This window comes from Narcine bancroftii, chromosome 2 (assembly GCF_036971445.1).
Source record: "Narcine bancroftii isolate sNarBan1 chromosome 2, sNarBan1.hap1, whole genome shotgun sequence".
NCBI lineage: Eukaryota > Metazoa > Chordata > Chondrichthyes > Torpediniformes > Narcinidae > Narcine > Narcine bancroftii.
In genome coordinates, this window is record NC_091470.1 from 173,511,412 (window position 1) to 173,524,991 (window position 13,580).

At 35.8% G+C, this 13,580-nt stretch overlaps 1 protein-coding gene across 4 annotated transcripts in view; it reads right to left on the reverse strand.

The window, feature by feature from the left end:
- The window catches only part of usp48 (ubiquitin specific peptidase 48), a 181,059-nt gene that overhangs the window by 104,033 nt on the left and 63,446 nt on the right, over window positions 1-13,580 (reverse strand). For all 4 annotated transcript variants that reach the window (XM_069919155.1, XM_069919151.1, XM_069919150.1 and 1 more), the window contains exon 8: window positions 11,715-11,797. In XM_069919155.1, coding sequence (XP_069775256.1) covers window positions 11,715-11,797 — 83 coding nt within the window. The remainder of the gene's footprint in view (window positions 1-11,714; window positions 11,798-13,580) is intronic.

Here is a 13,580-nt window from a genome sequence, read left to right on the forward strand (position 1 = left end):
ACTATTGAGTTTTAATAAAGGTTGCCTACCACTGTGAGTCTAAGTTCATCCCCTTCATTCCTAATACTCCTAGCACTGATATCTTCTTCTTCTTTGGCTTGGCTTCGCGGACGAAGATTTATGGAGGGGGTAAAAGTCCACGTCAGCTGCAGGCTCGTTTGTGGCTGACAAGTCCGATGCGGGACAGGCAGACACGGTTGCAGCGGCTGCAGGGGAAAATTGGTTGGTTGGGGTTGGGTGTTGGGTTTTTCCTCCTTTGTCTTTTGTCAGTGAGGTGGGCTCTGCGGTCTTCTTCAAAGGAGGTTGCTGCCCACCGAACTGATGATAGCACTGATATAGAGACATTTCAAACCCTCTAACTGACTACAATTATGTTTTGTCCCCTGTCTGCTCTTCCTCACAAACTCAGAACACATAGTATCATGCTTTTGACCTTCTGTCTTATTCTCTGTCCTCACATTCTGGTTCCCACCACCCTGTAAAATGTTTAAACTCTACCCAACAGCTCTGACAAAGTGCTGCTAGGATGGGTTTAAACTAGTGCATCATCCATGAGGCAGTGTTTTTGTCCAGTCCTTGAGAGCTTCCACATCGGTCACCTTGTGGCACCGATTCTGTTGGTGCTGATGTTTTGTGGCCAACCTGATGCCGTTATGCAGCCACGGTCGGTGAAGCATTCATCAGTGCCTGTTCTGCACAGGTTTTTTTTTTTTTTTTTAATTATTTATTCGTTCAAAAAACAAATAATATATGAAGAATACAGCAATTAAACATGAACATTTTATATATATATATATATATATATATATATATATATAAAATAAAGAAAAGAACCCCCCCTTCAGCCAATTCTCCTAAGGAGAGCCATAAAAAAAGAAAAAAAGGAATATTTTAAAATAATTAAATATACATATTAAAATCTAATCAATATAAACTGAAATGTAAATATTCCGAATATAACAGCCACTTATTAATAAAAAAATATAAATATCATGCAAAACATACATAATTTTTTCCATTATTAAACAATATTTCATCTCATTATGCCATGTATTAATATCAATCATATTTGTATCTTTCCAAGTAATAGCAATACATTTTTTCACTACAGATAAAGTTAAATATACAAAAGCAAGCTGGAACTTATCTAATCCCAAACCTTTCAAAGATTGCAAACTACCCAATAAAAATACTGTTGGATCTAAAACTATTTTAATCTTATACAGATATTCTAAAAACGATTGAATTTTCTTCCAAAAAGATTGTATATGTATACATGACCAAACAGCATCAAGAAAAGTTCCAACCATATCACCACATCTAAAACACAAATCTGATTCATTAAAACTATATTTTTTTAAAATTTTCAGGTGTCAAATATAATTGATGTAAAAAGTTGTAATTAATCATTGCATAACGTGCATTTATCAATCTAGTTACACTAACATAACAGATATCTAACCAATCCTCTTCAAAGAAAAAATAAAACCAATGTCCGCTTCCCATTTAATTTTAGATCTATCCCAACCCTTTTTATTCATATCATCTTGTAATATTTGATACATAAATGAAATATACCCCTTCTCTGGTACCTTCATAAGAAAACTCTCAAATTTAGTCATTTTAGGTAAAATCATATCTCTACCAAACATACATTTTACCAAAGATCAAATTTGATAATAAAGAAATATCAATACCAAAATCTTCCCTCATCTGATTAAAAGATAAAAACTTACCCTCTTTAAAACAATCTCCCAAATTTTTCACACGTTTAAATTTCCAATGCAATAAACTTTGATTATGTATTGTAAAAGAAATAAGTTGATTATTATACAACGGAGTCAAAGCCAATAATTTACCCCTAGAACCTATCATTTTATTTTTCTTTATCCATTACTTCATTAAATGTTTTAGTATAGGCACATTATATTGTTGTAACAAATTCATATTCCACCTAAACAAAAATTGATGTATTTCAAATTCAGAAATATTTGCCATCTCAATTTTTACCCAACTAGGAGGCCGTACCAAATCCATCAATGAGCTAATAAATTTAAGTTGGGCTGCCTCATAACAATTTTGAGAATATGGTAAACGTAATCCCCCTAACTCATATTTCCAAGTTAATTTATTCAAAGCTACTCTCGAAAATTTACCTCTCCATAAAAATTAGCTAACCATTTTATTTAAATCTCGAAAAAAAAATTTGTCAAGTAAATATGGAATAAATTGAAACAGATATTGTATACGTGGAAAGATATTCATCTTAAATGTATTTATCCTTCCCACTAAATTAATAGGTAAATCTTTCCATTTACTCAAATCAGTTTTGATTTTTTTTCTTAACGGAGCATAATTTAATTTATATAAAGATTGATAATTAACATTCAAAATTATACCCAGATATTTAATTCGGTCAGTCCACTTCAAATTAATAATATTCTTATAAACTGAATAATCTCCTTCACTTACCGGTAATATTTCACTTTTTTCCCAGTTAACTTTATATCTAGAAAGACATCCATATTGTATTAAACATTCCTTCAATTGCAAAAGTGACTGAGCTGGGTTTATTAAATACACCAATACATCATCACCAAATAAATTAATTTTATACTCCTCATCTAAAACTTTCATATCTTGTATCTGTGTATTTTGTCTTATCAACTGTGCTAAAGGTTCAATCATTAACGCAATCCAACCTGGTGATAAAGGACAACCTTGACGAGTTTAAAAGATTCCGAAATCAAACCATTCGTCAATACCCTAGCTTCCGGTTTACTATATAGAGCCCTAATCCAACCAATAAAAGAAGGACCAAACTTAAATTTCTCCAAAACTTTAAACAAAAAATTCCATTCAACTCTATCAAATGCTTTTTCTGCATCTAAGGATATCACCATCGGATGATCTAAAGATTGTCGAAATCTATTAATCAAACTAATCACGCGCAAAATATTATCTGAAGCACATCTATTCTTTATAAAACTTGTTTGATCCATATGAATCAACTTTGGTAAAATTTTAGCCAATCTATTCGCTAATATTTTAGCTATTATTTTAAAATCTACATTTAACAATGAAATTGGTCTATATGAAGATACTTTATTTTTATTTATCTCTATTTTTTTTAGGAATTACTGTAATTACAGCACTAGAACAAGACTCAGGTAATTCATAATGTTCTCCAACTTGACGTAATAAATCCTCAAACACTGCAGATAAATCATCATAAAATATTTTATAAAATTCAACCGAGAATCCATCATCGCCTGGCGATTTATCATTCGGCATTTCCAGCATAGCCACTTTAATTTCCGAATCAGTAAATGGTTCTTCTAACTCCTGTATATCTCCATCCTCTAATATTGGTAAATTCAGCTGTCATTTAAAAAAAAATCAATCGATCCAGTTTCCTGTTTTCCTTCAGATGTATATAACTTTTTATAAAATGAATAAAATTCATCATTAATCTCACGAGGTTTATAAGTAATAAGAGAATTCCGTCTAACACCATTAATAGTCCTCGATATTTGTTCTTTCTTTAATTGCCACGCCAATACCTTATGTGCTTTCTCTCCCCATTCATAATACCATTGTTTAGTCCTATTAATCACACATTCAAATTGATAATTTATTCAATTTCAGCCTAGATAATTCTATTTTCTGATCTTCTGTAGCATCTTTCTGGAATTCCTTTTCTAACTCATCGATCTGTTTCTCTAATTCAAGACTCTGATTTAATCGATTCTTTTTTATTTTAGAAGTATAATTAATTATTTGTCCTCTCAAATAGGCTTTCATAGCATCCCATAATATAAACTTACTTTGAACAGAATTAGAATTTTCTTTCAAAAAAAATTAATTTGTTTTTTCAAAAAATCAATAAATTCCATATTTTGTAACAACATTGTATTAAATCTCCAACGATAAGCTATTTGAATTTTCTCCGAAGGTTCATATGTAAAATATAACAGAGAATGGTCTGAAATCACCCTACTTTTAGGGTATTGTATTTTCCCTTGTAAATGTGCCGATACTAAAAAGTCAATCCTTGAAAACAATTCATGTCTAGAAGAATTGAAGGAAAAATCTTTCTCTGTCGGATTAAGACGTCTCCAAATATCTACTAAATTAAGATCTTTCATCAATGCTTGAACCTGAATTGCCATCTTGGATTTTTTAACTTTCTTCGGAGATTTATCTAATAAAATTTCCAAGACACAATTAAAATCACCACCAACTAAAATATTATCATTAGCCTGACCCAAACATAAAAATACACCAGAAATAAATACTTCATCACCTGCATTTGGAGCATAAATATTAAGTCCAAAATTCACTAAAAATCTTACAATTCAATTTAAGAATACATCCTGCCTTTTCCTCCATTAATTGTAATTCAAAAGATAAATTTTTATGTATCAAAATTGCTACACCTTTAGCTCTAGAATTAAATGAAGAAGAATATACATGCCCAACCCAGTCCCGCTTTAATTTCACTCTTTCCTTCACATTCAAATGTGTTTCTTGTAAAAAGGCAATATAAATTTTCATTTTCTTAATATATGCCAAGACTAGCTTACGTTTAATCGTACTATTTAATCCTCGAACATTAAAAGTAACAAACCTCAACTTTGACATATCTACTATTATTACTAAATACCAATAATATCTTTATATAACTCAAAACAACGTATATAGGCCCTCCAATAAAAAAAATCACAAATTAAAAACTAACTAAAATAAAAATTTTAAAAATTTATAAAGAAAAAAATAGAAAATCCCCCCCCCAAAAAAAACTACCAAAAGGTAGTAATCCCCTAAACAAAAATTGGGTGTGGGTCACCCACCAGTGGTTGATGACTGGTAAAGAACTTAGTGCACATCTCTCCCTCCCCAGCCAAACAGTCAGTAACATCAAAATCTCATAATTACAAAAATAGAATAAAAAATTTCTCCTTTTCATCCAGAAGATTCCAATCTCGAAGATCCCATTTCAGAAGGAGGTTGACTCTTTCCATTCCTGTTTTTCCCATTTCTTCCATTTCCAGAGCAACCAGATTTTTCTTTAGAAGATAATGATGGACTACGTCTTTGTCCTCATATCTGGCAATGAATCAGCAAAAATCATTGCTTCACGATCAGTTTCAAAAAACCGAAATTGATAGTCTCCATAAAACACCTTCAACACTGCAGGGGAACAAAAAGTAGACTTATAACCTTTACGCCACAAAACTTCTTTAACTGGATTGAATCGACGTCGACGTTGAATGACCTCTTGACTCAGATCAGGATAAAAGACTTTGCTATTCTGAATCAATAATGGGGTTTGTCGTTGTCTCGCATTTTGTACTGAAAGTCGAAGTATTGCTTCTCTATCCAAATAACTCAAACATCAAATTATTACCGGTCTTGGTGGTTGACCAGCTGAGGGTGTTCTTCTTAAAGCTCTATGAGCTCTTTCCAGTGCCAATCCCTCAGAGAAAAATTCTTGCCCTAATATTTGCGGAATCCAGTCTTTAAAAAAACGAAAAGGGTCTTGTCCTTCTATACCTTCTGGCAAACCAACAATTTTCACATTATTCCTTCTGCTTTGATTTTCCAAATAATCTATTTTTCTTTCTAGCTCTTTCTCACGTTCTCCTAATTCTATGACTGATTTTTCCACCTTCAATACTTTTTCTGTGTAAGAAGTCACTTGTTGTTTACAGTCCAAAAAAGCAGTCTGAAATTTTTTAAATTCTTAATAAGATGCATCCACAGGTGCCTTCATACCAGCATTCATTTGAACCATTTCATTCATTTAAGATGTCAACAAATCCATTCCAGGTTTTATAACAGCTTGAATAGCTGCCTTCAATTGTGATTCAGTAAAGCTCGGCTCTGCTCTCTCTGACATAGGGCAGAGCAAGGTAACTGCAGCTCCTGCTGCAATTCAACAAAAGGCATTTTAAAAGATTTACTGCGGGTCTAGACTCTCAGCGACTCTTCAGGGAGTCGCCGCTGGTCTCCCCCCCCATATCTTGTTGTCTTCTCATCCATTCACAAAGAAAAACGACTTCTTCAGATTGTAATGCTGCCTGATGCATTTCCTTTTCAGCCTCCACAGGCGATCCTTGGGATTTAGGCAATGAAGAAATTGAGCCTGGGGCTGCTTCAAGTCGTCTTGGCCCCAAATCTTCAGCACTTCGAAAATGTATGTTCTTTTGAACTTGAGATTTAGCCTTTTTACCGTTAGTGGCCATAATAATTCCTTAATACTTTAAATTAAAATTTAAAAAATTTAAACTCGGAAACAAAGGGTTAAAAAACGGGTATTTAAAAGTCTGGCCAGAGAGGTCGAGATTACACGTCTAGACTCTACGCCATCTTGCCACGCCCCCTCCCCGTTCTGCATAGGTGATGACAATATTATAGCAGTCCTTCACTTTGTTAATGAAATGATCCAGCATGTGCCAATGCCTGGCCCACAATTACTGCAATGAAGTCTTCTGCTCGTCACTCTAGATGAAACAGGACGTTATATAATTCCATGCTCCAAACATTTTGTTAAGAGAGGATCTGGCTGGAGTTAGTCTTTACATTATTATTTTTACCTCATCATAAGCTCTCCTTCACAATTAACATGTTAATTTGCTTTCATTTATAAAATTTACAAGCAATATATACAAACAAAAGTAGGTAATACTTCATGAGAAGCCCATCTCTAGATTTTTAAAGATTTCTTTTCAACAATTACAATCAAATTAGTTATAGCACCTTGCAGGCTTAAAGTAACTTTAAACAAAAGCAACTTGCAGTACAATGATACTTCATACACAATCATTAAATTTCTAGTGTAACTTGCTGATAATCATTTCAACTGCATTTAGATTCAGTGGAACGTAAATACTGCAGGAAGAAGCAAATCCAGTTTGATGCAATCCAGGAGTAAATTAAAGCTTATTTTCATTATATGACAAGATTTTCAAAAAGCTACCATCTTTCAATATAACAAGTGTTAATAATTATAACCATTAATGCAGACAGCTAGTTCAGTTCACAGATACCATCACTTTTAAGATGGCTACCTATTGAGAAAGCCTTGGCTATACTGCTGTTGCATTATTTAAAAGCTAATATAAATAAAAAATGATCTAATCTCAAAACAATGCAATCCCATACCTATTACTAAATGAACTCTTCTCCAACTGTTATTGCTTTAAACTTAACCATGATATTGGAATTCTACCCCCAGATAAAATTCCATGAAATTATCCTGTCTGATCGCATTTCAGATTTTTTGGTGAGATAGCATCACTGCAAGACAATATTTAGTGAAATATCAAACAAGTTAAAGAACCAACATATTAAGCTGTGGCAACAATTTTTGATAAGTTACAGGCAGTTCAAATATTTATATTGCAAATGTATACACAGAATCACATGGAGAGCAGAAAATAAAAATTATCTCATTAATAGATAAATTTAATTTGAATGGTCTGACTGCTGAGTCAGGCTCTCTCACTTTTACTCCACCATTGGGAAATTGCACAGTAATAAAAAGCAATATTTCTTATTCACACAAGTGACAATCATACAGAGATTAGTCCCTCTCGTTTGGAAAAAATCCAATTGGAAAAATAAACTCTTGCTATGGAAGTGCAAGTGTCACGTTTTCTTATCTGTTTTCTGTGTGCTTTTTAATATTTTCCATCCAAAAAAAGGAAAGAAAGAGGCATGATCCCTTACAAAGATGCATTGAACAAGGCTTCACTTCAGGAGTGAAGCTATGCCATTTTATAGGGGACTTAAAGCACATAAATAGTCCATTTGGGTCAGATGATCCAACTGCTTTATACACCTCATAAGCGCCCTTCCTCCTTACTACATTCAGTTTCTTTATCTTCTCTATTACCATTCTCTACCTTACTATTCCTTGTAGGTATGTATATTCTATTCAGAAACATAATGAAAAGCAAACTGACTGCCCTGTCGGTGAAGATGTTGTGAGTTATAATTCATACATTTGGGATTCTCCCATGTGAAGGCACCTTTACTTCATTCCTTCCCGCCCACGAGCCTGTGCCGCCCAAATACCCCAATTCACTGTACTTACAACCTGCTCAGACCTCTCTTTGTCATTTCTCACATAAACCACGTTAACCCTGAGACCAGATTTACACATGATGTCATTTAACGTTGACAACAAGTTGCCATTAATTATCTGGTTCCAGTTAAAAGGTTTGATCTCGTGACCATCCCCTCATGTTAATCTACATATTAAAAGATTAAAGTTGCTGTAAAGCATATCTAATGATGACACCAGCTGCCTATTAAATCAAGGAAAAGTGTCAGGATCTATGCATGCTGCCTGTCCTGCTGAGTGCTTCCAGCATTTGGGGATTTAATTCTGAGCTTTTCTTTCTCACATGCCCAACTCAGTTCACTTTTTCCATTTAAGATGATCATGAACTGCAAATTCGTGGATCAGAAAAACTGTGATGAAAGACTACAGTCGTGTGATTGCACAGCCATTGCCATCATGTTTTTAGGTTGAATTATGCAAGGGGATCTGGGATATCACTACAGCCTACCAATCTGATCTCCCTCATTAGGTTTGCAATAAGGGTCGTGGCTCAAATTGCAACATGGTTGGCACAGCAGTTAGCGCAACACTGTTACAGCGCCAACGACTCAGGTTTGAATTTTGGTGCTGTCCCTAAGGAGTTTGTACGTTATCCTCGTGTCTGCGTGGTTGTCCTCCAGGTGCGTCAGTTTCCTCCCACTATTCAAATTGGGCTCGTGGGCTGGATCGGCCGTGTTACAAGCCCAGAGGACCCTAAAACCCAGCAGTAATAGATATTCACCAAGACAAGTGGTTACTTAAACAAAAGTTGCTTTTAATTATCTTTAAACATGAAAACAGGATCAAACTTTAACTATTACTATTAACTTACTTAACCCATTTCTTATTCTAAGCACATGAGTATATAATAGTTTAGAAAGGTCATTTGATTCACAGACCAATCTCACTTCTCACTCTTCCAAGTTCACTGGTTGCAGGCAATTCTTATACTTTGCACAGAATTTAACATTTATAAAGTTCACCAGGCTTTGATGCTTGAAAGGTAAATGGTTACCACTCAGGAAGGTTCTTTTCGGCTTTCAGAGAGAGATTTGTTAAAAATTGATTGCTTCTGATCAATGTCTTGCCGAAGAAACTTGCCCCATCAGGGTTTTCCAGATGATAACCTCTCTCTTACAGGTCACCACAGAGTTCATTTTGTTTCCCTTATTTCAAGTGAAACATTAGGCAGCCAGTCCTCTCCTCCTGTATGGATCAGACTGAACTAAGAACTCACAGCCCATCTTCCAAATGGGGTTTATCCACAAGCTTGCCAGCTTGTCCTGTTCCAGTCCCAGCTGCTGCTGCTGAACCTTAAAAACTGTAGAACTGAATTCTCTCTCTTTCGCTCAGAGAAAAACCTGCTTAACTCTCTCTGCTTGCAAAGCTCTTAGAACAGCAAACTGCACTCATCCCTTTTGCTGAGGTATGTAGCAAAGTTAATCCGAGTGGTGTTCAGACATTGTGGAACCTAATCCTTCGAGTTCTTTCAAGTCCCTTGGGCACTCTTCAAAGTTTTTGCCAGGCCTGTCTGGCTTGAGCAGAGCTCTTTTATTTTAAATGTGATCTGTTTTGGTGTTTGTATTTGACCTACACTAAAAAAAAATCTGCCACAATTTCTCCTTTAAAACATATCTATATACAATATAAAATACAACATAATCTGCCACTCCTGTTACTATGCTGTATCTCTAAATTTAAAATTTAAATTTAAATAAAGTTGTACAAAAATCATTCTCTCTGGATGGAGCCCTGTATATTGTCTGTTAAGCCAGTCAGCCCAAACAGCTGAAATCACCCAGTATGAAGTCAAATTTGGTCTATGCTACGAATTGCTTGAGACCATTCTTCAGTCACCTGCAGCATAATACTAACATCATTCCACATAGGACCACAGGAACAAGATTTTATACCACCACCAGCAAAAGCACAAATGCTAAAGGGAACATACAACATTGATCAGTTTACTCTTGCAGACCATATTACAAGACATGGCTATTATAATTCTATTTTTGCATTATTTGCAAGGCTACAAAGTGCTGATCAGTGATGGAGAATAACAGAAGTGAAAATGAAATTGGATTTCCAGGTCCTATTGAATTGGCAGGAAAAGATACGCCTAAACTACAGCTCGCCACCCCCCCCCTCCCCCACCCCCCACCATCCTGCCTTGTACCATGTTCCTCCTCAGATTTTAACTATATCTTACTGTACATCTGCTAGGTATGTGAGCACAAGCTGAGGCCAGAAGCCATGTCATCAGAAGTTTGGGATGCTGCCTGGACGCCACCTTTTGGTGATCAGTGGTAAATGAAGAAAACTAAATGCAACTTAATTGAGCAGTGTTATTTACTGCCTGTAAGTGGATGAAAAGCAATCCCTTTTGCTGAGGTATGTAGCAAAGTTAATCCGAGTGGTGTTCAGACATTGTGGAAAAAAACTGTGTTCCTTGCAAACCCTCAACTTGGTTCCGTGGTAAAAGGAGCTGAAATTGTCTTTTTGGTATTCACATTTTTGGGGTGTAGGCATTGCTGGTATTTACTGTCCATCACTAACTGCCTTCGAGAGGTGGGAAAGGTGAACCACCATCGTGACTACCATACCTGTATGGCACGCAATGCTTTTTTGTTCGATAAACATTATAGTTCATACTTCAGCTCATTGTGCATGTTTCTCTCAAGCTCCAACTTCAGAGTTCAAAGTTAAGATTTATTGTCAGAGTACCTAGATGACATCATATACAACCCCAAGATTCTTTTTCCCAGAATTACCACTTATTGGTCATGTAAAAAAAAATGTACTCAAAAAGATACATATCCATGCAAACAAATAAATGGCAAATAAAGTTTCAAATATTTACCAAGGACCAACGTGGCAGTTTTTCTCTCTTGCTTTCTTCTAAAAGAGCTATTAAAGAGGCTTGAAATAATCTACTCTAGATATAACTAAAAAATAAAATCCCTTTTGCTGCTTTATATCTTTCTATTTCCTATTTGTATCTTTCAGAGTTTTTTTTTAAGCCCAATGCCAGCTGACTAAAAGCATTACTTCCCAACTTGGTCACATTTTGTTTTGGAATATTTTTGGCACCTCCTGATTATTGAGCAATTTTTAATCTGGATGCAGTTTTACCATTTCTCATGAGGAATTTCTTCATCTTCAATGATTTGGGAATGAATTGGTTTTTAAATTTAAATTTTATTTGGAACACAGTCGAAGCCGATTCCAGCCATTTGAAACCTGTGGTGCCAATTACTCCCAATAAATTTACAGCCTTGTCAGTTTTGGAAGGCGAGAGGAAACCAAAGCACTCAGGAAAAATGCACCCACGGCACAGGGAGAACATATAAACTCCTTACAGACAGCAATGGATTTGAATCTGGGTCGTTGACACTAACTGCTTTTGCATTCAATGAACAAGCAAGAATTAAATCAAAATTTGAGCAAATATTTCCATTATCCTCATGTCAAGTAATAGCTTTCAGTTGAAGTAAACATTCATTTTCCACACTACAAACGAATTTCACCATACAATTATGTACATTTTTTAGAATGAACACGTCCAACAACATTACTGATAATGAATATTAAATTACCCCCTTACCTTTCCTTTCGAGATATGTAGTTAAGTCTAAAACTTCAGGAAAACTGATGTAGGAGTTTAGTTTTTTCTTATGACCAGTTTGCCTGCAAGGTTAAAATTTTATAACTTCAATTTTGACAAATTCTGACTGAAGCAACTAGTTCTATGAAAAAAACTGTAAGTTCACAAGAGCAAACACAATGGCGATGGTACATGTATGCACGATGAAGATAATGATTACACAGGAGAGCATAATTAATACCAAGCTTTTTAACCCTTGGTGCCAACCCTTGCTCCATTTGATCATGGGTGAAATGCAACCAATGTAAATGTACAAGGACACCCTGCTTAGTGTTATCCTGCAAAGAGCTCCTGGTTTCTCAGTTCCAACACTCACAAGTACTTATCTCCCAAACTTTATGAAAAATAACCATTTACACTGGTCACTGTTGCATTAAAAAAAGAAACTGCTGCAAATACACATCTTCTCTTTCCACAGTGATCGCTAACTTGTTGAATCCCATAGGCAACTTGCAGAAGCTGTCTGTAAGGGAAAGCGCAAGTGTTGAGTGGACTGGGGAATGTAATGCGGCCAGTCGGCAATGACGCAGTGAACGCAGACCACTGCTGGGGACTGGCAGCACCTGCTCTGTGTATTGAAAGGTGATGAAACCTGCTTGGCTTCTTAGCCTGGAGATTTTGATAAGGTGACAAGCTCAACAACACCAATGGCCAACAGTTAAGATTGTTAGTGTCGAGAAGATTTTAGCCTGGAGAGAGCCAGACAGCGAAGCAGCTTCCAACACATTCAATGAGAGTGATAGGTTAATGCATTGAGCAAGCACTGCTCCAGGCACTCACCCCAGGCTGTCCTCTACCAGTTCGCAAAGTGCATTGTCTTGGTTGACCATACTGAGAGAGGTGATTATTTCCGTAATAGTGGGTTAGCCAGACCTCACCAAGATCCAGAATTCAGCTGGAAGGGTTTATGTCAGGCTCCAGGCACAGGATCAATGTCAGTGGGGCCCCATTTCGGATCAATTCCATTTTTGCTCTCATTCCTTGATTGAATCCTGAGCACTAAGGGAGGTACCAAATCCCTTAATACCCTTGGTTATGAATTATTTAATTAACAAAAAAATGTTATTCATGGACAAAAGATCAAACTGTACAGTTGCTTAAATCCCTTTGAATTTTACTCATAGTTTGGTAAATCCATTGAACTCCCTCCAACATGTCCTTCCTCAGCTTTGGAGGTCAGAACTGTTTCCAATACGAGATACATATATATATACCGCGAAGTCAAGCCAAAGTATATATAAATATATATATATATATATATATATATATATGTGTGTGTATGTATATATATATACTTCTTTGGCTTGGCTTCGCGGACGAAGATTTATGGAGGGGGTAAATGTCCACGTCAGCTGCAGGCTCGTTTGTGGCTGACAAGTCTGATGCGGGACAGGCAGACACGGTTGCAGCGGTTGCAGGGGAAAATTTGTTGGTTGGGGTTGGGTGTTGGGTTTTTCCTCCTTTGTCTTTTGTCAGTGAGGTGGGTTGCTGCGAACTGTGAGGCGCCAAGATGCACGGTTTGAGGCAAAACTACTGTATATCTTTGCACTCTAGATCAATGTTCCTTTCTTATTTCTCATTATCCCTTGTACCTCTCAAAGCCGTGTAATGTTCTTACGTGGACCAATCCTCGTCCACTCTGAATCCCAATTGTGACCATTGCTCATCCCATCTATAAAGTATTTTGTTCTATCCTTTTCAGTTCCAAACTAGATGATCTCACACTTGCATACATTCATTTACTCAAGGTATTGGACCTTTGTGATTATGTTTTTCCCTGGACTTCTCCCAATACTGACCATCATT